The sequence below is a fragment of the Tachyglossus aculeatus genome, chromosome 15 (genome assembly GCF_015852505.1).
Source record: "Tachyglossus aculeatus isolate mTacAcu1 chromosome 15, mTacAcu1.pri, whole genome shotgun sequence".
In the NCBI taxonomy this organism is placed as follows: Eukaryota; Metazoa; Chordata; class Mammalia; order Monotremata; family Tachyglossidae; genus Tachyglossus; species Tachyglossus aculeatus.
In genome coordinates, this window is record NC_052080.1 from 24,902,867 (window position 1) to 24,929,770 (window position 26,904).

Below are 26,904 nucleotides of genomic sequence, written 5' to 3' on the forward strand. Positions count from 1 at the left end.
GCCTTGTGATGGTGGTAGTGGAGAAATCCATCAGTGGCATTTATTGAGTGCTTATTATGTGCAGAGCACTGTACTGAGCTTTTGGGAGAGTACAATACAGCGCAATTAGCAGTCACATTCCCTGTCCATAATGAGCTTATAGTCTGGAGATGAGTTTACAGTCTCGAGATGGTCTCTGGAGAGATGGAGAGATGGGCTCTGGAACTGTGTGTCTGCAACTAGGTCCATTCTGCTGGGGTTCCTGGGCTAGCCCAGTGTTAGTTCCCAGTTCCAGGATTCTGGGAGCCATATGATGGAAGCATGGTTAAGCCCGGGTGCAGGTGGGGAAGAGGGCCCAGGGAGAGGGTTGTTGCAAGTGAAACTTGCCATCCCATCAGACCACTGTCCTATCCAGAGTTGTCCTGATAACCCACTTTTAGATAGAGTAAGTTTTCAGCACCCACCGGGCACCCACAGTCCTGCTGCTCTGCAGCACCTCCCCTCCCCTCTTGACTCCAGAAGTCTCCATGCCACCCAGGGAGAGGAGAGCGGAGCCCCCGGCCCACCCAGGAGACAATTGGGCCTATATCAGACCTTTGGGGAGGGGTGAAACTCCTAGCCCGCTTAGAACATAACCTCCAATTGGGGTAAATCTGGGCCAGTCAGGAGACGGGGAAGAAGGAAGCCAACGAGGGGCCAAAAATCAAAGCCAGCTTTCTGCCTGAACCCGAAACTTTACCACAGTACCTACTGCTTTTCATTCCCCTTCCTTTTTGAAAGGAAAGGGAGCTTGACCCTGTCAAAATTTGGGAGATGTGGATTTCTGGGGGAAGTGGCGGCTCGTTTGGCCCTTGACAGGTCAGCTGTTGTTTGTCCCCACTGAGGACGAAGGGACTCAAAACATGTAAATTTCTAAGAATTAAAAAAAATTCCCCCGGAATTCAGAAACACATTTTGACTTCTCAAGGCCTCTACACTATCTGATTAGACATAAAATGGGTCAGTGTTATTTATTGTTTAAGAAACCAAGTCATTTATTCTAACAGGGAGATTGCTTCTTACTTTGACTCCTTTTTCCTTGCAAATACAAATGGAACATATAAGAAATTATCAAAAATATTTGCCATCAGGCAAATTACTTTTTCTTTTTTTTTAAACTAAATACCCACACCTCTCCTTGGAAACCAGGAAAGGTCATTTATCTGACCCATGTTACTGGCCACTGGTCATTTTCAATGTCCATTTAAAATTTTTAAATAGTTTGCAAAGGAGCATACCACAAAATATTATTGTACCAGTTTGGGAAATCACAGTTAACATACCATACAAGGTTCATCTGTACATTTACAGATTTTTAAAGCACACAAAATTGTGCATATTAAGTACCAAAGTTTAAACTTTAACATACACTCAGTTGCATATATAGCAACAAGGTACAACAAAATCCAACCTGAACAAAGAGCAAACAGCTGATTATGTACACATAAGGCAGTCAACAGTTAAACACCACCTTATAAGATGTCACTTTAATTCTGTGACAAAAAACCAACAAAAAACACTCTTGAATTCTCTTTTTCCATCTCAAACCTTAAACTGCCGCTTGGAACTTCACGTGTGAAACTCTGAGGTGCACCTGTTCATTCATTCATTCCATCATATTTATTGAGTGCTTACTGTATGCGAAGCACCGAACTAAGCGATTAGGATAGTACAATGTTAACAAGAAACAGACACACTCCCTGCCCATATTGAGCTCTTTCTCCCAGGGCAGCCCCAGCCCAGCAACGTGGAGTGGCAATAAAAATCAGAGTCAAAGATATGACTTTTGCCAAGGAGCAAGGTGTGCCAGTAGAATATAAATTCAGTGGAGTGTGTTCAAACTAGTTTGTTACAGTTTGAAAGACGAATACAATATAGCCACAGAGAACTTCATAGTACTGGCTGATAAACAACAGTGTTCACTAATAACAAAAATATGCTTATTAGAATCAAAAGCCATCATTTCATAGCTTCCTGAATGACCAGCTCAAGCTTCACTAGTGGAAGCTGAAGTAGTATTTTATAGTTTATTATGATAATAAAGAAGTGATTCTAGCTACTCCGTGTAGCTGTGGTGGAAAGACTAGGAGCAATCTGTATTTTTTGAGAATTCACTGGCCTTTTCAAAGTGACAGTTTGCAAATGGCCAAGCTCAATGACTCCACAAAGACTCTGAATTATATTCTGGACTAAGTTTCCAAGCAGGACGTTATGGCTCCAAATACATTACCCTTGTCGTTCCAACCAAGCTGCACCGAAGTTTTACCTAACAGTCTAAAGCCACATGTATAAATACCTTAAAGAGTTGGCCAGCAACACAATGAATTTCTTTATAGCTTACTGTGTTACCTGTAAAGAGGTGTCATCTGTCTCAAAATGCTACCTTTTACCAAGCCCAAAGGTACATTTTGCGGTAAAATATTTATGTGAAAATATCTACACTTTAGAAGAGAGAATAACTTCTGGATGTGTTGAGTGGGTTCTGTTTTTTGTTTCTATCTTCTGATGTATAAAATGTACGTACAGGAGTGGGGTGGTGGTGGTGTTTTATGTGCAAATGAGAGTGTAAAGTAGACCCCAGCTCGTACCTCAGATATCAGCATGGATAAATTCTTAACTGCGGGTTAATTTTGTTCTCACGATAATGTGAACCCACATGCCTTCAGCCCAGTGGGCTTTTCTGGAAGGAACAATATAGGGGAAAGGGGCTTTTAGATGTTAAGCGCGGTCTTATGAGTCAGGGTGTGGCTCCCAAATGCCAACTGGCTGGGCACCTGGACTTTCTGCGAGCGCATAAGGCAGTCTTGCAAATAAGAATGGCCTTTTGCATGCCTGCCCACCCACCTGGCTGTTTCTTGAGAAATTCAAAAGAAATTGCAATAATGTCATCCTTGCTCTTTTCTTCTCTCCTTGCAATTTACCACTGGCAAAGGGAAAGTAGCTATCTGTAAAATGACTCCATGTTCATGTCTTGGATGAGTGAGGGTGGGGGCGGTTAGGAAGGGGCTGAAGAGCCCCCCAGACTTTGGTCATTATTGTTCATAAAGTGCTTTGGGTTTATACAGCCTCAGGGAGTGGTGCTGGGGGAGTGGGAATAGAGGGGAGACGTGTCAAGTGCCATCTACTTCTGTACCACAGCTTACTCTGGAAATTTAAAAGTCACCCACTTCTTTCCAATTTTTTCATCACCCAGCTGACAGACCAGGACGGTCAGATGCAGAGGACAGATCCGCGGCCCTGGGTTTCCCACCAGGCATCTCCCTGCCCATGTTTTCAGGCTGGAGTCACCTCTACCACTTGGGTGAGTTCCTGCATCTTCCCATATCACCCCAACCCGAGGGAAGTTTAAGCATCTGTGAACTTAATAGACCAGGTTGCTCCTTTTTGGTCAGGCTCTGCTGAAAAGTGCGGGGATGTGGGCTGGGGGATTAGAGGCCACTCAGCTTGGCCCTAGCTGCAGAGTTAGGGATGACAAACTTCCCCTCGTGTCAGTTTTGGGGTTCCTTCAATTGCCAAATGTTTCCTTTCCTGATAATGCTGGTATTTCATTTTTTGGGAGGTTGCATATGTAGGTAAACCCAGTTCTGCTACTGCCCTTCATCTCAGGGTGCGTTTTGGCTGGGGCACGATTAGGGAATTAAGAAACTTGCTTCTGACAACCGAGCCTACTCTGAATACAGCGTGCCACGGTGCTGGAAGAAACAGCTTGAGAGCATGTGTGTGCATGCGTCTGAGCATGTACATGAAAGCATGCACACGTATATATGTGAGTCTGCATTTGCACGCTATATGAGCATGTACGTGGCATTGAGCAGGGAGAGTACAATGCCACTTTACTATTATGAGGGGTTTTGCAGGAATGTAACCCTTTCTTTTTGGGAAGCCCTGTTTCAACAGAGAACGGAGCTAAAGGAGTCAAACCGGCCCCTGGCCCTGAGCCCTGGTGGCCCTTCTGGTCAAAGTGGCCTTTTCAGCAGAGAGAGTTGAACCCCCCACTGCTGCGGGGGAGTTTTTGGGGTTAACACGCTGCAGTTGTGGCTTTGGACTGGGGATGCACAGACACAGATGGCCATCTGGGACAACCAGGAATTACTGTGGCTGAACGAACCAGCCGATCTCCCTGGGGACCTCCAGAGTGGACGTCCCCATCTAGGGGGTACCCAGGTGTGCCTTCCTGGACATGGGTTGGTCTTCTTAGCCCTCTGTGCTGGGGAGATCCACCCCCCAGCAAGACTCAGGTGGGCTGGAGGAAGGGAGAAACAGGAGCTGGAGGAAAGACAGGCTCTGAGGGAGTGCAGGGGCCTGCCGTGCTATCCGAGAGGGAGAGTCGCTGTTGGGTTTCCACCTTCTGCTTCAGCGCTTCCCGCCACTCCTACCCCTGGACCCTGGCCACCCCCTCAGAGTCTGGGCGGGGAGTCCACCGAGATGCCTCCTCTGCTTTGTGCAACAAGCCCTTCCATGTTTCACATTCACCTTTCACCTGGGGCTGCCGGCGCACACCAAGAGATCCAGGTAACTGAGGCCTAAACCTCCACTGGGGCCCAGATTCCCCAGACACATCAGGTCTCGAGATGAATCGGGGTAAGGCCGCAGACTCCCTAAATGACGCTCAAAGACAATGGACTGAAGCTTGAAAAGGACAGAATGGGGAATGTTCTCGGGGTTTTGTTTTAGGCTGAGGGATGGGGAAGGACAGGGAGGTTGAGAGAGGGGTGGGAAGGGGTCCGACCCCGAGCCCTAGAGCACACTGCTGAACACCTCTCCTTCTTGAGCTGCTCTCTGAACTGCTCCCCGAGATGTCTCCTGGCTTTCTGGGCTCGTTTCTGAGCCAGAGGGGTTGGGCAGGTGGCCCCGTCCCCCGGCGAGCGGGTCCAGCCCCCACGGCTCACCCCCGCTGCACACGAGGGCTGTGGGGGAGGGTTCCATGTGGATCTGCTGCATGGTGGGCCTTCCAACCTTGTACTGGGCATCTTCCAGGAGGCAAGATGTGTGGGGCAGGTACAGGGTGGGCTCCTCATCACACTGTGCCCGGGTCTGTTCGTCCTTCAGGGCCGGCCCAGGTGCCCCGGTCTGCTCCCCCAGCGGGGCCTGCTTAGGTGCCCACTCCGTGGCCCGGGAGAGGCGTTGGGTGTACACACCCTCTGAAAGCGAGAGGGACTGCATCTCGTTGCGCCCTTGTAGCCACCGGTGGTGGCGGGTGACGTAGCCACAGCGCTGGTGTCTGGCCAGCTTCCTTTGTCCCAGCAGGCTCAGCGGAGGTGGCCGGGAGCCGGTGTCCGACCCGTCCGGAGCCTGGGCCCCGAGGCCTGAAGAGCTGAGGTTGTCCGGGGAGTCAGTGCAGAGCTCGGAGGCCCTCAGGGCCGGTGGGCCCTTAGTGTCGTGGACCTGGAGGACGTCGGGGGCACTGCCACTCAGCCCATGCAGGGCCTGCTGGGCGATGTCATGGGAGGACCGATACACCAGGTCCAGCTCCCGCGGGCTCAGGGCATCGCTGGAATCGTAGTCGCTGTCCGTGGGCAGGAAGACCTCCGAGCAGCCTTCTTCGTCCGAGCAGGGCTGGGAATCTGGACCGGCAGAGGTGAGTTAGGCCCCCGGGGCTGAGGACAGCAGGGACTTTCCCAACCCTGACCTTCCCCATGCCCATCCCGGCCTCTGACTCTGATGTTGGTGGGGATTTGAGCTCAACTCTCTGGACTGAGGCTCCCACATGGATGACCCTGACACGCTATTCACCACCTTCTCTCATTACCTCTGCCTCCATCACATACACCAGATGCCAAGTTAGATGCTAAGCTCCTTAAGGGCAGGGACTGGGTTTTTGCTTCTGCTGGACCCTTAATCAATCAATTGTATTTACTGAGCGCTTACTGTGTGCAGAGCACTGTACTAAGCACTTGGGAAGTACAAGTTGGCAACATATAGAGACAATCCCTACCCAACAGTGGGCTCACAGTCTAGAAGACTCCCAAGTGACTGATACACAATAGGTGCTCAATCAGATCTATTGGTTGATTGAATGCAGTGCACTGTGCTAAGCAGCGTGAGAAGCAGCGTGGCTCAGTGGAAAGAGCACAGGCTTTGGAGTTAGAGGTCATGGGTTCAAATCCCACCTCTGGCGCTTGTCAGCTGTGTGACTTTGGGCAAGTCACTTCACTTCTCTGGGCCTCATTTCCCTCATCTGTAAAATGGGGGTGAAGACTGTGAGGCCCTTGTGGGACAACCTGATCACCTTGTAACCTCCCCAGCACTTTGAACAGTGTTTTGCACATAGTAAGTGCTTAATAAATGCTATTATTATTATTATTATTATTATAAGGAATTGGGAAACCAGAGAAGAGGCACAAGGCATGTTCCCTGCCCACGAGGAGCTTCTACTTGTATGGAAAGAGGTGTCCAAGAGAGACAGTGAGATCACCCTTCCAAAATTCTGGTGAGCTAAAAGAGCAAGAAGGGAAACAACATCTTCCAGAGACCTTCAGGTCTCCATTATATTCTTGCACATGCTTAGTATGGTCCTCTGCCCACAGTAGACACTTAATAAACACCACTGATTGATTCATCTTTGCTTATGTAACATAAGTAAAAGGGGGATGGCTTTCACCTTGTCCCACTTTGATAAATTATTCATTCAATCGTATTCATTGAGCGCTTACTGTGTGCAGAGCACTGTACTGACTGACCAGCCCCCGTGAATACCATCTCTTGATGCATTTGGAAAAGTTCCCCAGGTGAAAGAGCACGGGACTGGGAATCCAGATGCTGGGGTAATAGGCTGGCTCCTCCGCTTGCCTGCTGTGTAGCTTCAGGTAAGTTACTTAATTTCTCAGTGCTTCTCTCTGAGAAGCAGTGTGACCTAGAAGATGCACAGGCCTAGTTGTCTGAAGGATCTGGGTTCTAATCTTGGCTCCTCCATTTGTCAGCTGTGTGACCTTAGGCAAGTCACTTTACTTCTCTGCACCTCGGTTACGTCGTGTAAAATGGGGATTAATACAGTGAGTCCGACGTGGGTCACAGACTGTGCTCTACCTGATTAGCTTGTATCTACCCCAGCACTTAGTACAGTCCCTGGTACATAGTAAGCGCTTAACAAATACGATAAAAAGAACTTGCCCCTCTAAGACCTTCAGTGTAAGCCACTGAGTATTGTGATCAAGCAAATGGTATTTATGGAGCGCTTACTGTGTACAGAACACTGTTCGTTATGGGCAAGGAATGTGTTTGCTAATTCTGTAATATTGTACTCTCCCAAGCACTTTCTATGGTGCTCTGCACATATTAAGTGCTCAATAAATACCACTGATTTATTGATTGATTCTAAGCATTTGTGGACCTGCCCGTCTGGCTTAGTGAATAAAGCATGGGCCTGGGAATCAAGAGGTCATGGGTTCCAATCCCCGCTCTGCCACTTGCCGGCTGTGTGACCTTTGGCAAGTCACTTTTCTTCTCTGTATCTCGATTACCTCATCTGTAAAATGGGGATTGAGACTGTGAGACCCACATGAGACAGGGACTGCATCAAACTCGATTTGCTTGTATCCTCCCCGGTGCTCAGTACAGTTCCTGGTACTTAGTAAATGCTTAACAAATACTATTATTGTTATTATTGGAAGGGAGTGAGGGAGGGAAGGAGAGACTGGCTGGGGGCGGGAAGATGCGTAAACAGAGAAACCCCAGAGCGGAACTTCTTGAGGGGGTCCTAGCCTAGGGAATTTTAACTTAGAATGAAATGTTTGGGCCCCAGAGAAAGGAAGACCTTACTTGTACTCACCTGGCATTTGGTTGACACCTGTGAGAAAGAGCACCTCCACTTGGGGAAAAATCGGTGTGGCTTAATAGAAAGTGCCAGAGCTTGGGAGTCAGAGGACCTCGGTTCTAATCACGGCTCTATCACCTGCCTGCTGTGTGACTTTGGACAAGTCCACTTAAATTCTTTGTGCCTCAGCTACCTTATCTGGAAAATGGAGACTCAATCCCTACTGAAGCCCTGTGCGGGGCAGGGATTGTGTCCGATTTGATTCTCTTCTATCAACCCCAGGGCTTAGTACAGTGTTTGGTGCAGAGTAAGCGCTTAACAAATATCACTATTATTATAAGGTTCTTGACAACACTCCCTTGCCGCCCCCGGCCGCTATCGCTTACCACTCACGGCCTTCCTTCTTTGCGTCTCGGGCGAGGGCGACGGGGGCGGGGAGGGGAGACAGTTTATCGGAGAGGATGAGGAGTTCCCCTTGTTGTGGATCGGCTCCTCGGAGAGGTCGATGAGTCTCGAGATGGGCAGGCCGGCCGCGGGCTGCTTGAATCTGGCGTATTGGAGGGCTTCCATGATCCACCGCATTTCACGCCAGGTTTCGTCAATTTGCTATAGAGTGCAGAGAGAGGAAACCAAGTTATCATTGTACTGTACTCTCACAAGTACTTAGTACAGTGCTCTACATATAATAAGCGCTCCAGAAATACCATTGAAGAATTGATTAATCGATTGATTGATAGGGAAGCAGCATGGACTAATGGTTACAGCATGGGCTTGGGAGTCAGAAGGATCTGGATTCCATGCCTGGCTCTGCCACTTGTCTGCTATGTGACCTTGGGCAGGTCCCTTTGCTTCTCTGTGCCTCGGTTACCTCATCTGTAAAATGGGGATTAAGACTGTGAGCTCAGTGTGGGACAGGAACTGTGGTCAACCCAATTACTTTTTATCTACCCCAGTGCTCAGTACAGGGCTTGGCACAAAGTAAGTGCTTAACAAATACCACAATTATTATTATCAAGCTGAACTTCTTGCATCCATTGATGGTATTTACAGAGTGCATACTGTGTGCAGAGCACTGAACTAAGCACTTGGGAAAGCACAATACATATCAAGCACACCTTAATCCAATCATAGATGGTATTTATTGAGTGCTTACTGTGTGTGCTGAACACTGTATTAGGTGCTTGGGAGAGTATAGTAGAATAGAATTGAAAGGATTCTTGCCCTCAAGGAGTTTACAGTATAGTGAGGGAGGGACATGTGCCTTTACTTGTATATTAAATATTTAATGGTTGACTCAGCTAGTTCATCCAGGCATGCGTGTACTACTCGCTACCAATGACATCCACATCCTTCTTTCTGCTCATACAACTTGTCAGTCGTCTTTGTCTTTCTGCCTCCCGTGTTAGACTGTAACTTTCTTGAGGGCCGGTAATGAATTTGCCTTGCTTCTGTGTACTCTCCCAAGTGCTAAGCACAGGGTTTTACACTCAGAAAGCACTCTGAGAACTACTGAAATGACTATTGTCAGCTCCTTGAAGGCAGAGATCATGTCTACTAATTCTATTTTACCCTCTCAAGTGCACAGAACAGTATTCTGCACACAGTGATTGACTGAAATGATGCACTTCCCATAATCTTAATTCTAACTTTAAGTGACAAATGCTTGAAACCAGGTCAGAATAATCCACTTATTTTCAACTCTTGAGTCCTGTTTGGTGAAACTGAGGTTATGGAGGATTCCCAGACCCTCGTGGAACTTGGAAAATGCAAGGTGGAAAAGTGAAAATCTCTTTCCTGACTCAGGAAGTCAAGGGTTCAGGAGGGACCCCATATTTAGCGGAGGGGTTCCCAAAATGTACACTTCTCACCCATTTTAGCTTTAAACTGTGGCTCTGAAAGTCCCATCTGCTTTCAAACAGAGTGGCTTAGTGGAAAGAGCATTGGCCTGGGAATCAGAGGAGCTGGGTTCCAGTCTCAGCTCTTTTGCTTGTCTTTGGTGTGACCTTGGGCAAGCTTTGTGCCTCAGTTACCACAACTGTAAAATGGGGATTAAAAACCTCCTTTCTCTCATTTAGGCTGTGAGCCCCATGAGGGACATGGGACCGTGTCGAAGTTGAGAACCTGGCATCTCCCTCAGCACTTAGTACAGTGCCGGTCATATAGTAAGAACATAATAAGAACCATAAAAAACTAAACAGACAAAAACCTCCAGCTGCCAGAGACTTTCTGGCACATTCAAAAATGCAAGAATGCAATCTTCAGAGATCAGTTAGCTGCCATCCTGCCCTTATTTTCTTTCCCTTTCAAAAATGGCAATTTTCATCCCATAAATTATTTCCCCACCGTGTGCAGACAAAATAATATTTTTATGAAAATGCAAAGCCAATCAGTTTTCCCACCAGTGTGGTTACGCGGGCCTTTGGGGTTAACGGGCTAGTTGAACTTAATGAACGGAGTTTCTAACACAGCTTAGGGGGCTTTGACACTCCAGTACATAAATTATGGCCTAATTGCAATTGAGGTTCTGTGGCAACTCCCTGGAACTGGAAGCTTTCAAACTGCCGCCCTTGTCCTCTGGAATCTCTACGCCTTATCGCCACTATTATCCTATTATTTCTAGACCGTGAGCCCGTTGTTGGGTAGGGACCGTCTCTATATGTTGCCAACTTATACTTCCCAGGTGCTTAGTACAGTGCTCTGCACACCGTAAGTGCTCAATAAATATGATTGAATGAATGAATGAATCTCCAACTCCTTCCCTGTCTCCCTGCTTGGCTCTGTTCTCTCTGACTTGGCTTCCTTCACCATTCTGACCTGGACGTCTTTGATTTTTACACAATAATAATAATAATAATAATAGTAATAATTATGATGGCATTTGTTAAGCACTCACTATGTGCTAGGCACTGTACTGAGCACTGGTGTGGACACAAGCAAAGCGGAGTGGCCACAATCCTTGTCCCACATGGGGTGAACGGTCTCAGTCTCCATTTTACAGATGAGGTAACTGAGGCCCAAGGAAGTGAGGTGACTTGCCCAAGGATGCACAGCAGATAATAATAATAATAATGATGGCATTTATTAAACGCTTACTGTGTGCAAAGCACTGTTCTAAGCGCTGGGGAGGTTACAAAATGATCAGGTTGTCCCACGGGGGGCTCACAGTCTTCATCCCAATTTTACAGGTGAGGGAACTGAGGCACAGAGAAGTTAAGTGACTTGCCCAAAGTCACACAGCTGACAATCGGCAGAGCTGGGATTTGAACCTATGACCTCTGACTCCAAAACCTGGGCTCTTTCCCACTGAGCCACGCTGCTTCTCTAAGATAAGTGATAGAGCTGGGAGTAGAAGCCATGACCTTCTGGCTCCCAGCCCCGTGATCTATCCACTAAGTCACGCTGCTGCTACGCTGTCTGGTTTGTGTGATGTCTTTTGAGCCACCTCAGATCCGGATGCAGGGAAGCGACTGGTGGCTGTTTCTTCAGAGGGGTCATGGCCTGTGGGGGGCTCATTCATTCATTCAACCGTACTTATTAGGTGCTTACTGTGTGCACAGCACTGCACTGAGTGGGGATCGCAGCCTGCTATCAGAGCCTGTGGAGGGTTTTCATTTGGGCATCATCAGGTCAGACACAGTCCTCATCCCTCATGGGCTCACGGCCTAAGCAGGAGGGACAGTGGGGAGGCTGGTCCCAACCGGGCTCCTCACTGGCCACGGGGACAGGCAGACCAGTGCTTCCCCCGGGGCCAAAGCATGGCTGTTCACCGGCTCGAAACCATAGCCGGGCCTGAGCTGGGACACCTTCCGGGAGGCCTTCCCAGACTGAGCCCCCTCCCTCCTCCCCCTCTCCGTCCCCCCTGTCTTACCTCCTTCCCTTCCCCACAGCACCTGCATATATGTATTTATTTGTACGTATTTATTACTCTATTTATTTATTTATTTTACTTGTACATATCCTATTTATTTTATTTTGTTAATATGTTTTGTTTTGTCCTCTGTCTCCCCCTTCTAGACTGTGAGCCCACTGTTGGGTAGGGACCGTCTCTATATGTTGCCAACTTGTACTTCCCAAGCGCTTAGTACAGTGCTCTGCATACAGTAAGTGCTCAATAAATACAATTGAATGATTGGTGACAACAGTGATGCAGAGTCCAGCTGGACCTCTCCACTCTAGCCAAGATCACCTCTCCTTACTACAAGCCAGCCCCCATGTTTTGCTCCTCTAACGAAAGCCTTCTCACTGTAACTTGATCTCGTCCATCTCGCCGGGACTTCTTTGCCTGCGTCCTGCCTCTGGCCTAGAGTGCCCTCCCTCCTCAAATCCGACAGACAATTATTCTCCCTTCATTTAAAACCTTATTGAAGGCACATCTCCTCCAAGAGGCCTTCCCTCACTAAGACCTCCTTTCCTCTTCTCCCCCTCCCTTCCGCATCGCCCTGACTTGCTGCCTTTATCCATTCCCCCATCCCAGCCCCACACCACTTTTGTCCATATCTTTAATTAATTTATTTATATTAATTTCTGTCTTTCCCCACCTCGACTGTAAGCTCGTTTTGGGTAAGGAGTGTCTGTTATTGTTATATTCTACTCTCCCAAGCCCTTAGTGCAGTGCTCCACACACAGTAAGCACTCAATAAATACAACTGACTGACTGACTGACTGACTCTCCAGGCGTCTCACTTTCAACTCTCCCAGCCCCACCCCTGGCTTCAGGACCTTCCTCCTGTTTGGGACCCCACAGCTCTCCCTGTATCCGGTTCCTCCTGAAACCCCACTTTCTTCAAGAAACCTTCCCTGACTCGATTGCTCTTCATCCAGGAGGCCTTCCCTGTTCTGTTTCCTTCATCTCCAATCCACACGGAGTCATGTAGTTCTTATGTACATATCCATTTATGTACTCTGCTATTTAACAGCTTATTTCTTCACTGGCCCATCTTTTCACTCACTTCTTCCTCCTATCTATAAATTCTTTTTTGTCTTTCTCTCCCTTTAGATGGTAAGCTCCTCGAGCTTACTCAGTACAGAGCTCTGCTCACAGCTGGTGCTCAGTCAGCGCTTTTGATTGTTTGACCGGATGCCATGCCACATATTCTAACCGTGTCTGGATTTAGGTTCACTCAATCCAGAGCAACATAAGGGCAAAGTTTTTCTGTTGCACAGTTCTTCTTTTCTAGAGTTTCCTTTCCTGAGTCTCTTCTAGAACTTTCTTCTCACTGCTCTGCTGTTACAACCCAGCCCATACACTTCACTCCTAAAATGCCGACCTAATCACTGCCCCTCAGTCTTGTCCATCTTGCTGCCGACCTCTCTCATCCACATCTTGCCTCTGGCCTGGAATGCCCTCCCTCTTCATGTCTGGTAGATAATTACTCTCCCCATTTTCAAAGCCTTCCTGAAGGCACATCTTCTCCAAGAGGCCTTCCCTAAGTCCTCATTTCCTTTTTTCCCACTCCCTCTGTGTCACCCTGATTTTTGTCACCAACCCCCTCAGACACACAGCACTTATGTACATATCCATAATTTATTGATTTATATTAATGCCTCTCTCCCTCTCTAGACTGTTAACTTGTGGTGGGCAGGGAATGTGTCTACCAACTCTGTTTTATTGTTATATTGTACTCTCCCAAGTGCTTAGTACAGTACTCTGCTCACATTAAGCGCTCAGTACATATGATTGATTGACTGAGTGAGCCACTTGGGCAAAATCCAATTCCACAGTTCCTTTTTTGGGTGACATTCCTTTTCTAGAATAATTTCCTCCCCTAGTAGGACCCACCTTTTCTATCATTTTCTTTCCTGGCTGAGCTTCCCGGGCAACATTTCTACTCCAGAGTTTTCTTTTCTGGGTGAGCGGCCTGGGTGACATTCTTTTTCTAATGGAAACGGGAAGACATTTGCACTCACTCGTGGGGCGAAGGTTTCCACATTGCTGGGGCAAGCTGTTCTTCTGCCCCGCTCGCCGATGCATGTTGCTGGGGCGTTTCAAGATCTTAGCCACTCTCCACCCCATCGCTAAATGCTTTGGCTTCAAGATGACCTGCCTTGAAAGTCTGGGTTGTTCAGAACCAACAGGCCCTTTTATCCACCATATTTTTGGCTCCCCCCAGCATCCTGGCATTTCCTCAGGGCCTCACATTACCCCATCCCCATCCAATGGCTCTACCTCCTCGGCTCCAACCCCATCGGGCCGGGCACGGTACCTGTGTGTAATCCAAAACCTGCTGGTGTCTCTGTTTGGCTGCTGAAAGTTCACCGTCTGAGATGGCTTCCCTCAGTGATTGCTGGGTGCTCAGAGCGTCCAGGTCCACGACAGCAGAGAGGCGGCAATACAGGCTAATGAATTTCTCCTTGTAAGTGCAGAAGTGAACTGGAAAACGGACAAGCAAAACACCACCCGTGAAGATCTGGGATCAAAACCGAGAAAGCTTTAACTCAGAGAAAACCCGCAGAATGAAAACACGACTTATTAATCCTATCGGTGGAAAATCTTTAGCCATTAATAAGTCATTAATGTGCTCTTAAGGGGCCACTTGTTGGGGTTTAGGCAGGTGGTTTTCCTTCGTGAGAGAAAGCAGCATATCCTAGTGGAAAGAGTCTGGGTTTGGGAGTCAGAGGACCTGGGTCCTAATCCTGGCTCTGCCATTTCCCAGCTGCATGGCCTTCATTCATTCATTCAATTGTATTTATTGAGCACTTACTGTGTGCAGAGCACTGTACTAAGCGCTTGGGAAGTACAAGTCAGCAACATATAGAGACGGTCCCTACCCAACAACGGGCTCACAGTCTAGAAGGGGGAGACAGACAACAAAACAAAACATGTGGACAGGTGTCGTCATCAGAATAAATAGAAGTAAAGCTAGATGCACATCATTAACAAAATAAATAGAATAGTAAATATGTACAAGTAAAATAAAGCCTTCAGCCAGTCTCTTTGCTTCTCTGTGCCTCAGTTTTCTCAACTGTAAAATGGAGATGGAAAATCTGTTTTCCCTCCCCTTTAGACTGTGAGACCCACATGGTTCAGGGACTGTGTCCTACTTGACTATCCTGCATCTACCCTAGCACTTAGTACACTGTTTGGCACATACTAAACACTTCACAAAACGCCATTATCATCTTCACGGGGACGGAGCAGATGGAGTCAAAGAAAGCCTGAGGTTTGGAAGGGTCTTATTCCTTAGCAGAGGCCGAGTCGGTGAAAAAAAAAGTTGCTTACGGCTTTAAAAAAAGAAAAAGCCCAGCAGAAACCGCCAACCTGGTTTTGATTTCTGCGTCTGATTTCGCTGAACGTCGTGATTCCACCCAGGACCAGAGGCACCGAAATAGAAGCAAGCAAGACTGCTGGCGAACAATTCCCAGCCTGGCTGGAGTCTCCTTCCAGCTTGCCTGTTTTGGCAGATCACCCTCCCGCTTTGGCTCTGCCGGGTGAGATGGGGCAGGAGCGGAGATGGTCCCGGGAACAGACGCACCCGATGTGGGGACCCAGTCGGATTTCCTCTCCCTCCTCGCTCCGGCTCGGGCCCCAGATAAGAAGCCAAATCTTGGATTCTTTTCTGAACAGAATTGAGCTGACACAGGGTTCCTGCAAAGGCCTTTCTGATCCTGCTAGATTGCAAACACCTTGAGGGCAGGGATCGTGGCTTCTTCAGCTACGTTTTCTCAAGTGCTTTGTGCGGGGCTCAGCACACATCAAGCAAAAAGTGAGTCCCACATCACAGATTTTGAGTCCAATCTGTTTGTATTGTCTACGCCCAAGCACTTAGTTGAGTGAATGGGACATATTAAGTCCTAACACATTCACTGTAAGTATTTGAGTGGGTGGATTGGTTGAATAGATTATAATGAGATCTATTAATAACAATAATATTTGTGGGATTTGCTAAGTGCTTACTAGGTGCCAAACACTGTGCTAAGTGCAGTAAATTACAATTGATTGGGGGTAGGATAGACACAGGCCCTGTCCCACAGTCTAAGAAGGAGGGAGACCAGATACCGGATCCCCATTTTATAGGTGAAGAAACTGAGGCACTGAGAAGATAGATGACTTGTCCCGAGGTTATACAGGGGGCAAGCGGTGGAGCCAAAATTAGAACATAGGTCTCCTGGCTCCCAGGCCCAAGCTCTTTCCAATAGGCCATGCTGCTTCCCTGCAAAGTTGTATGATTTTTTTTGGCTTATATAACTTGGGAAAAACGAAACAAACTTGTGTTACCCCTCCTTTTTCATTCTTTATTTTTTTAAACGGTATTGGTTAAGTGCTGCTACGTGCCAGGCACTGTAGTAAGTGCTAGGGTAGATACAAGATAACTAGGCTGGACACAGTCCCTGTCCCCGCCTTGGGGCTCACATAAATCCCTGTTTTACAGACGAGGTAACAGGCATAGAGAATTTAAGTGACTTGCCCAAGTTCACACAGCAGACTAGCGGTGGAGCTGGTATTAGGACTCAGGTCCTTCTGACTCCCAGCCCAGTGCTCTATCCATTAATAATAATAATAATAATAATAATAACAATAATAATAATAATAATAATGATGGTATTTGTTAAGTGCTTACAATGTGTGAAGCACTGTTCTAAGCACTGGGGGGATACAAGGTAATCAGGTTGTCTCCACATGGGACTCAGTCTTAATCCCCATTTTCCAGATGAGGTAACTGAGGCACAGAGAAGTTAAGTGGCTTGCCCAAGGTCACACAGCTGACAAGTGGCAGAGCTGGGATTCGAACCCATGACCTCTGACTCCCAAGCCCGTTCTTTCCACCGAGCCATGCATTAGACCGCACTGCTTTATGTCTTTAAAATTAATGAACACCCAACTCCCCTCAATCGATCAGTGGAATTTATTGAGTGCTTACTAAGCGGAGCACTGTCCTAAGCACTTGGAAAGTACTATATTATTAAGTTGGTAGAGGCAATCCCTGCCTACAGGGAGCTTACGATCTACAGATAGTAAACAAAATTAGGGAAAGGGGGAAGAGTAGAGTAGAAGGATGTTTATCGAAGTGCTTTGGGACTGGGGTGAGCTAAGCCTCAGTCTGGAGTCCACAAGGCACCTTTCTGGTTTGGTCAACATTTCAGCAATTATCGGTCCCACCCAGGGGCCGGAGCTCTGCTCTAGCCAGGGGAGGACTGTTCCCCCAGGCCTTACTGGTTTACTGACTTGCCTCTGGGGCCCGGGGAAACAGATACCACCTTGTGACTTTATCATCAGGAGCCCAGGCGAGAGTTTCTAGGTGAAACAAACCAGTATACCCAGTTCAAACATCTGAAGAGGGAGGTGCAGAAATCCAGAGTGTGGGGGGTAAGGGTTAGTCTGTCCCGGCGCCGTGCAGACTTCGTCAGAGGGAGGGAGCAGGAGAAGAAAGGAAACATTGTGGCCCAGTTCCAACACCTCCTGTGTGTACAGACGGAAGTGCTTCGCCTGCAGAAAGACACGCGTGGACAGAAAGAGGAGGAGATTTATAACGCGGCCGTTACTTAAACGACACTGCTCGTCCCATAAATGAAACGACTTTCAGGCTTGAAATGTTTATACCTTGTCAATATAGGGGCTCGACCCATTTAATCGTGCTACATGAGATCACCATCTAAGGTAGGCATGCTCCATATAAACTCTGAAAACAACATCTATCCCTCTTCAAAAAAAAAACAGAAAATGAGTGCATTCGGGAGGCTCTGAAAAACGATGAGGATGATGAAAAGCAACAAAAGTGACCCGGTGAGTCAGTCGTATTTATTGAGAGATAAATCAATGATAATAATAAATAATAAATCATTTGTATTTATTGAGTGCTTACTGTGTGCAGACCACTGTATTAAATGCTTGGGAGAGCACACTATAACAATATGACAGACACATTCCCTGCCCACAACAAGTTCACAGTCTAGAGAGGGGGGACAGACATTAATAGAAATAATTAAAATTACAGATATGTACATATGTGATGTGGGGCTGGGAGTGGGGATGACTTAGAGGCCTAAGACCCAAATCTCAAATCCGCCACTCTCGTTTCAGGCTGGTTAGAGGGAAAAAAGGCATTTCTGGCTCATGGTGGGGAGAATTTTACGAGAACTGAGAGAAGAGAGAGAAATTGTTGCCAGGCCCGGGAGGGAACCTTCTTCCAGCAATCCTTCGTGGGCAGGGAGGCAGAGAGAACTGACCGGGAAGAGTGAGCAGATGAGGTTGCTTCATGTTCCTTCCAGTGTCCGAGCAGATACAGCCGGGAACCACACCTTTCTAGTGCCAGGTTGCTCTGGGTGGTTACCGGGGCTCAGAACTACAGTCTCCTCATTGGGGTTGAAGGGGTCCCGAGGGGTCATTAGGGCCATCCACCTACCCCAGAGCAAGTCAGGCCCTCACCCTCCCCTGATTCTTTAAGTTGTTCAGAACAACAGATCTCACTGTAACATTTCCTGGAAAAAGCCTGGGCCTGGGAGTTGGAAGACCTGGGTTCGGATCCTGGCTCTGTCACTTGCCTGCTGTGTGGCTCAGCACAACTCGCCTCACTTCTCTGTACCTTGGTTTCCTCATCTATAAAATGGGGATTCAATCCCTGTTCTTCCTCCCACTTAGACATTGAGCCCTATGTGGGACTGGGACTGTGTCTTGACCTAATTATCTTGTATCTATCCCAGGGCTTAGTCGCACATAGTAAGCACTTTAACAAATACCACAGGTATGATAATGAGTATTTTTAGAATGCAAGCTCCTTGTGGGCAGGGAACGGGTGATGTCTTCATTCTGTACTTCCCAAGCACCGAGTACAGTGCACCATGCCTAGAGGGTGCTCAATAAGCAGTATTAATACTACCAAGGAAGTTCCTGGAGGTATCAGCTACACATAAATACATCTTCGCTTCAGGGCCAAAGTCTAGGCTTCAAATCTGCCACGCTTGGCTCCCACTTCCCTAGTGGGTTGGGCTAGGGATGGGGTGGGATTGGAGGGGCGGTGATCTAAGCTGGATGAGGGTCTGGGCTAACCAGACGCAGCCACGGTCGGGGGATTTTAAGGAACAAACAGACTGGGCAGAAGACGCAGAAGGGGATGTAAGGGATGGAGGCTTCTAAGCTACCCTTGCACCATCAGGTGACTTTCATGCAAATGATGTGCAAAACTACACACAAGTCAGCCTGGGTTTGGAGATGGCAGCTCAGGCACATTTGGCCTGAGCCCGTGAGGTGCCGGAGCTGGTGAAGAAGGCGAGTGGAGCGTGACGCTTACCTGTTGCAGAGGCAGGCTGGCCTGCCTGAGGAGCGCTCTCACGGCCACCCCAAGCTCCTCCAAGAACGATGGCGAGGGAGACTCCGCAGCCTGAGCCAAACTCTCCACAGCTTCTGAACCACAGTGTTTCTGCAGCCAGTCCCACTCCTCCCTGGGTGGACCAGTCAGTTAAAACGAGAAGCGACCTGAGTTCAGCGGGAAGGTTGGAATGGACCAGAGGCTGATGGCTGGGGCGGGGGCTGGGAGTGGGAGGATTACCTTGGGCTATGGGGGAGGTCTCAGCCCCCAGGGTGCAGATTGACTTCGTCTCAGGACAGAGATATCATTCCCGATGGGATCTCTGTCTCAACCCTTTAAGAAATGCATGGCTGATTAGCACATCCCCTTGAGGGGCTTGGGGGACGTGTCTCCCTGCTCTTCAAAACTCACTTTGGGTTTCTTCCTATCTTCCTCCCATTCCTCCTGAAATCAATCTTCTCCAGGAAGCCTTCCCTGATCCTCATCTCTCAGATCCCCACCTTACACTCCACCTGACTCTGACATCAGCATCTGTCAGCACTGGGCTGTCAGCCTCCCCAGAAATTCACTGTAGTACTTATTCACGTAACCTAATAATCTATCAGTCAATCAGTGAGCACTTACTGTGTGGAGAACACTAGGCACTTGGGAGACTACAATAGAGCTGATAGATACACTCCCTGCCCACAGGAGCTTACAGGGGGAGAAAGACATTAATTAATATAAATTATGGGTAGGTATACAATGTCAGTGCTTTGGGACTGCAGTTGGGGTGAATCCCAAGTGCTTAAAGGGTGTATATCCAACTTCATCAGTGACTCAAAAGGGAGAGTGAGTAGGGGAAAAAGAGGGCTTAATCAGGGAAGGCCATCCTCCTTGTTTCTTACTCCTGTCTATCTTCCCTCCAAGACCACACGCTCTGTGGCATCAGGTTATTGTCACAGTTAACACTACTGGACCCTCACAAGCACTTAATAAAGTACTCTTCACAAAATAAGACTATAAACTCCTTGGGAACAGGAATCGTGTCTACTAATTCTATTGTACTCTCTCAAGCACTTAATACAGTGCACTACCCACAGTAGGCTGTAAGCTCCTTGAGGACAGGGACCGTGTCTATTAACTCTATCAGACTCTCCCGATCAAGTTGGTACAGTACTCTGCATGTAGTTGATTGGATCGTACCTTCTAACTGTACTATACTCTCTCAAGCGCTTAGTACAGTGTTCCACACCCGTCAGGCGCTCAGTAACTGACAGATTCTGAAGGGTTCTCACTGGGGAGTCAAACACTCTAGACTATACACTTGTTGTGGGCAGGGAATGTGTCTGTTTATTGTTATATTGTACTCTCCCAAGGGCTTAGTTCAGTGCTCTGCACAGGGTAGGTGGTCAATAAATATGATTGAATGAATGAATGAATGAATGAAGCTGCATATAAAACCAACCAACCCAGGGTCCCTGAGCCCAGGAGGCTTCTGTTTAGCGGGAAGGCTGATGGGACTATTGCATTCTTGGACTAACGCATGGAAAGCTGATCCATAATGGAATTTATTGAGTGTTTACTGTGAGCAAAGCACCATTCTTGATGCTAGGGAGAGTATAATACAATAAAGTTGGTAGATATGATCCCTGTCCTCAAAGAACTTACAGTCTAATGGAGGGGGTTGCTGATCTAAACCGCAGGGAGCTGACACTAAGGGAAAAACCTACCTCTTCCTTCTCCTTTCGCCTGGTTCATCCCACTCTCTCTGAGTGTATTTTCCCGCTGTTTAGCATTTGCCAATTGTGTGTTTCTTGCCGAGCGAGTTTCGTTCGTTCTCGCTCACCCCCACCACTCTGGAGGGGGTTTCTGCCCAGCGCCTCACTCTAGTCAGATCTAATCACATCCAGCGTGGCTCAGTGGAAAGAGCACGGGCTTTGGAGTCAGAGGTCATGGGTTCAAATCCCCGCTCCACCACTTGTCAGCTGTGTGACTTTGGGCAAGTCACTTCTTTGTGCCTCAGTTACCTCATCTGTAAAATGGGGATTAAGACTGTGAGCCCCTGTGGGATGACCTGATCACCTTGTAATCTCCCCAGTGCTTAGAACAGTGCTTTGCACATAGTGGAGTGCTTAACAAATACCATCATCATCCATGAACCAGGGGCTTGGCAGGGGAAGGATAACCCACTTACTTGGACACGTTGCTGTTCTCGCGGATCTTGACATGGCAGAGGATGTTGGGAAGTTTCTGAGTGACCAGAACTTTGATCTGGTCCACTGAACTGCTCAGCTTCAGGTAACCGAGGTACAGTCCCGCGGCGAGACGCTGCTGGCTCCTCTTCTGATAGGCCAGGATATCCTGGAGGGATAGGAGAGGTTTATGAAACTAACTGCACAAGCAGCATAGCCTAATGGAAAGAGCATGGTCCTGGGAGTCAGGGGACCCGGGTTCTAATTCTGGCTCCACCATATGTCTGCTGTGTGACCTTGGGCAAGTCGCTTTACTTCTCTGTGCCTCAGTTCCCTCATCTGTACAGTAGGGATTACGACTGTGAGCCCCATGTGAGACATGGACTGTGTCCAAACTGATTAGCTTGTATCTACACAAATGCCTGACACATAGTGAGCACTTTAGAAATACCATTAAAAAAACAACAACTTTGCACTCTCCTTTCCCTCTTGGCCTGGTGGCTGATTTTGGGGGTGGAGATGTTCAAAGCCCCACCTGGTGAAGGAACTGAAGTCAAAGGGAAATGGAAAGTTGAGGAGGAACCTATTCAGGCAGCATTTTATTTTGTTATATTTCCCAGAGTCCTTTGAGGGATACAGGTAGTCCATATTATTATCATGATTATTATCATTATTATTAATAATAATCAAATTTATCGAGCACTTTCTGTGTGCAAAGCGCTGTACTAAGTGCTTGAGTGAGTACAATATTACATCAGATGCATTCCCTGCCCACAAAGAGCTCACAATCTAGAGGAGGAAATGAGAGCCAATCAGCAAACAGCGCAACTTTTAAAATCAGGAGTGGCAAGAGGCTGCAGCTGTTTCTCTTCTGCCTGACTTTCCACCCTGACTCCCATGGCTGACTGAGGTGAGGCTTCTCTTTCTTTTGTAGTTACTTTGGACACCTGCTGGGACCCAAGAAAGCGTAAATGTTTGCAGAATGTTGGTTACTCATGGAAGGGTACTAGGGATGTTTTTGGTTGTTTGCGTATTTACTGAAACTTGTTTAATTAGGGAAACACAAGCATTTGTTTCTGGTGTGTCTTTCCCCATTTTCCTCCTTGAACATTGACAATGAAATGGCTCTTTCTAAGACTGCTGGCTTGGTTTTATAACTGTGGTAACCTTGAACTTCTCCTGGGTATTTTACCTTTAACCCGGCTTTTATAGAATACCTCATGGATTGTTGTTGGATTGAGACATTTTAAAGAGCACTGAGAATAATGGGGAGGCGAGTTCAGTCTTATTGCAGGGAAGAATCTCTTTCTCTCTCTGTGCTAGGTGGCAGTTTTGAGATTTTCCAAATTCAATCGTATTCAGTCCAAAGCAGCTGTGTATCAACATATGGTTTAATATTGATAGTGCCCCACAGAGTACCTAGGGGGCTGTTGCTGTGTTATTATTTCCAGTTCACCAACAGAAGCTCAAAGTATCTCCTAGTCAGAGGGTGAGGTAGGGGAGGAGCTGGAATCGGAAACCAGACCCCTTGTACCCTGAGTCTGAAGGCTCCCTCCCCTGGGATGGACCACCTCCAGTGGTTTCCCATCTACCTTCCTCAACAAACAAAAACTACTCACCATTGGCTTTAAAGCAATCAATCACGTTGCCCATTCCTACCTTACCTTGCTATTCTCCTCCTACAACCCAGAGTGAGCTCTTCGCTTCTCTACTGTTTACCTTCTTGCTATACCTTGATCGCATCTATCTCCCTGCTGACCTCTCTCCTGCATCCTGCCTCTGGCCTGAAACGCCCTCCATCCTCATATCCAACAGATATCAAAGCCTTATTGAAGGCACATCTCCTCCGAGGGACCTTCCCTGACTAAGAACTTCTTTCCTCTTCTCCCACTCCCCTTTTGCATTGCCCTGACTTGCTCCCTATATTCATCCCCCTTCCCAGCCCCGCAGCACTTATGTATGTATCTGCAATTTATATAAATGTCTGTCTCCCCCTCCCTCGACTGTAAGCTTGTTGTGGGCAGGGAATGTGTCTCTTTTATTGCTATACTGTACTCTTCCAAGTACTCAGTACAGTGCTCTAGACACAGTAAGTGCTTAATAAATATGATTGACTGACTGACTGATTGAATTCCTGCCTTTTCCTTTGAGTTTGGGGTTCAGAACTATGTATGTTTCCATCTCCTTGCAGTGCTTGCCTCACTGCTGAAATAGTCCGAGTGGGGCCCGGGGCCAAAGGGCAAAGAAATTGTGTTGCCTTCTGTAGTTTTTTTCCAAGCTCTTAGTGAAAAATCCAATCCCCAGCTCACATAACCCTTAGGCATTCTGGGTTAGAGTGGAGTAAGAACTAGTTTTGTCCTAAGCCTTTCACCTACTCCTCTCGGTTCATTATTTACATCTGGCTGTTTGTCCTTTCCGCCGCAGTCCCTGCTATCTGTCTGACCCACAGGCTCCTCAAAGAAGGGCTTGCCTCCTAGATTTGATTTTTATCTTTCCTGGTCCAACTTTGCATCCCTGGCTATCGTGGCATCGTAATTCGGTGGTGGCTGCATCCAGATCCAGCCAATGATTGCGTTTGATTCCTCGTAGGGAAGCACTAGATTGAAAGCTCGAGAGAAGCCACATGGCCTAAAGCACGGGGATGGGAATCAGAAGGCCCTGGGTTCTAATTCCAGCTCTGCCACTTGTCTGCTGTGTGCTCTTGGGCAAGTCACTTAACTTCTCTGTGCCTCAGTTACCTCATCTGTAAAATGGAGATTAAGACTGTGAGCCCCACATGGGACATGGACTGTGTACAACCTGATTAACTTGTATTGACCTCAGTGCTTAGTGCCGTGCCTGGCACATGGTAAGTGCTAAACAAATTCCATTAAAAAAAAAAAGAGGGCAGGGATCCTATCTGTTGACTCTATCGTACCATGCTTTCACGAACTCCTAGTACAGTGCTCTGTATGTACTAAATGCTCGATATATACCATTGATTGATTGATTTCCATGGGCAGGGTGGTATTCTGTGTCTGTTTTCTGTACTCCGAATGTAATTTAGCCCTCTAATGTTTTCATCTGTTCAGGTTTTCCCCGGGGCTGGTCTCCCTCTCAGACTATAAGCTCCATAAAGGGTGGAACTGTGGCTTCTGCCGCATCCCTGTCACTGTCCTGACCTACCAGAGTACTCAGCATGCAGTGGATTGCTAAATCAAGCAGGGTTAGATGGATTAACTGCTCTCCAACCTCGCACATGGAGTAAGTGCAGAGAGGTAGGGTAGCCTAGTGGAGAGAGCACAGGCCTGGGAGTTAGAGGAAACCGGGTTCTAATTCCAGCTCTGCCGCTTGCTCACTGTATGACCTCGGGTGAGTCGTTTAGCTTCTCTGTGCCTCAGTTTCCTCATCAGCAAAATGGGATTCATTACTTGTCCTCCCTTCTACTTAGATTGGGAGCCTTATGTGGGACAGGAACTGTGTTTGCCCTAATGATCTTGTATGTACCCCAGCATTTAGTATGGTGTTTGGCATACAGTAAGCAGTTAACAACTACTATCTCCTCCTCCTATTATTATTGTTATTAGAGAAGCAGCATGGCCTAGTGGAAAGAGCATGGGCCTAGGAATCTGAGGACCTAGGTATTAATCCTGGCTCTGTCAGTTGCTTGCTATGTGACATTGGGCAAGCCACTTAACTTCCCCGTGCCTCAGTTACCTCATCTGTAAAATGGGGGTTGATTCCTCCTCCCTCCCTCCCTCCCCAAATGAGACAGGGACCGTGTCCAACCTGATTTGTTAATGATGTGCATATAGCTATAATTCTATTTATTCTGATGGCTTTGACACCTGTCTACACGTTTTGTTTTGTTGTCTGTCTCCCCCTTGTAGACTGTGAGCCCGTTGTTGGGCAGGGACTGTCTCTGTTGCCAACTTGTACTTCCCAAGTGCTTAGTACAGTGCTCTGCACACAGTAAACACTCAATAAATACGATTGAATGAATGAATGAATAAATAAATTCATAGCTACCCCAGGGCTCAGAATGGGGCTTGACACAGAGTAGGTGCTTAAGAAATAGCACATAAAAAAAAAAAGAAATGAGACAGCAGGACACTACCTGGATGGTGATGAATAAAATGTCCAGGGCCGTTGGCTCCTCTGGAGTAGAGAGGGATTTTCTCTGGCTTTGGAGCTTGGCTATGGGCATCCACTTGCCGTTAAAGAAGGAATAGAGTGACTCCACCTCCCTTATGGTAACAATGAGCATGTTTCCGTGGCGGTCCTTGATGGGCTCATAGTAAACCCTTCCTAGGTTGTGAGTTCCAAGTAGGTTCTGAAAATGAGCGGAAGGCGAAGGAGGAAAAGCGCATAGAGCAATGGGCACGTCCAACTTTATGCATTTGTTGCCAAGCGACAAACCCAACCATCTTGGCACGTTTCATGTTCATGCAGTGCATAGAACACACAGAGTTTTTTGCAACCTTTCCTCAAGTCCACTAACACGTTGATCTTTTTGCTTTGGGGGAGTGATTCTGGAGCATTTCTGGGGAATTATATGACAGTTTTCACCCCAGAAGATGGGGTGTTTACAGATGGACTTGACATAAGTCCCTGGAAGCGCCGGGCCTTCTGGCCAAAAGCATGCTCTGACTTGGAGGAATGAAAATTATGAAAAAGAGCCAACTCAATATCTGCAAATATCTCTCTCCCACATACAAATACGAGCACACAAACCACAGTTACCAATTCCTGAAGAGATCCCCAGATGTTTTTTAAAGAAAAATGCCTAACATTTCAAATACGCTTATTACTTGTAGAGTTTTCAAGGGAACTACAGTAAGCCAGTCTGAGGTGAGTTGTTGCAGATGAAGAGGTGAATGGACAAAGCAGCCCATTGTATGGATCTGATAGTGGCTACCTTCCCCTAATGACATTTGGATGGAGAGGTTTTGCCTCCAGTGGACTTCTGGCCACAGAAGGAGTTTTTATTGATTATAAACTAGGTCAACTGTCCTCTGATTACTGGGAGAAGCAGTTATCACGAGAAGGCCTAGAGAAAATTTATGTTCAAGATTTCTTAACTGCGCAACAGTTTAGAGGATTGAGGGGGCTGTGCGATCATCACAGAACCACAAGCACATTTGTGATGCAAGTGTTCCATTTTTTTTCTCCTCCAAGAGGCTTTCCCCGATTTCCCCAGCTCCCTCTCCCTTCTGCATTGCCTATACACTTGGATCTGTGCCCTTTGGTGACTCAGCATCCACTCCAGCCTCAGCTTCACAGCACTGAAATATATGTCTGTAATTTATTTAGATTAATGTCTGTCTCCCCCTCTAGATCAAAAGCTTGTTGAAAGTGGGGAAAGTGTCTTCCAACTCTGCTGTACTGTACTCTCCCAAGCTCTTAGTACAGTGCTTTCCCCACAGTAAGTGCTCAGTAAATGGTGTTGATATTTCAGAACTCACGGCGAAGAGTCTGAAGAATGGAAGAGGACGCCTGGGGTGATTTTACTTATTAATGGGGAAAAGACCCAGGCCAAGGGTGACCTTAATTCTCAATAGATTGTAAACTCCTGCCAGGGTTTAGGTCTACTAATTTTCTTGTGCTCTCCCAAGAGCTTGGTACTGTACTCGTGGCTCAGTGGAAAGAGTGCGGGCTTTGGAGTCAGAGGTCATGGGTTCAAATCCCGGCTCTGCCAATTGTCAGCTGTGTGACTTTGGGCAAGTCACTTAACTTC

The 26,904-nt window shown here is 47.4% G+C and overlaps 1 protein-coding gene across 1 annotated transcript in view; it reads right to left on the reverse strand.

Moving 5' to 3' along the window:
* Positions 1-4,553: 4,553 nt before the first annotated feature.
* ANKFN1 (ankyrin repeat and fibronectin type III domain containing 1) overlaps positions 4,554-26,904 on the reverse strand; it is an 87,542-nt gene continuing 65,191 nt past the window's right edge. The window contains exons 13-19 of the mRNA XM_038757320.1: positions 25,285-25,500; positions 21,191-21,357; positions 18,997-19,147; positions 17,027-17,195; positions 13,975-14,141; positions 8,158-8,377; positions 4,554-5,582 (exon numbers count right to left, since the gene is read on the reverse strand). Of these exons, the coding sequence (XP_038613248.1) occupies positions 4,756-5,582; positions 8,158-8,377; positions 13,975-14,141; positions 17,027-17,195; positions 18,997-19,147; positions 21,191-21,357; positions 25,285-25,500 (1,917 nt within the window). The 3' untranslated portion in view covers positions 4,554-4,755. The remainder of the gene's footprint in view (positions 5,583-8,157; positions 8,378-13,974; positions 14,142-17,026; positions 17,196-18,996; positions 19,148-21,190; positions 21,358-25,284; positions 25,501-26,904) is intronic.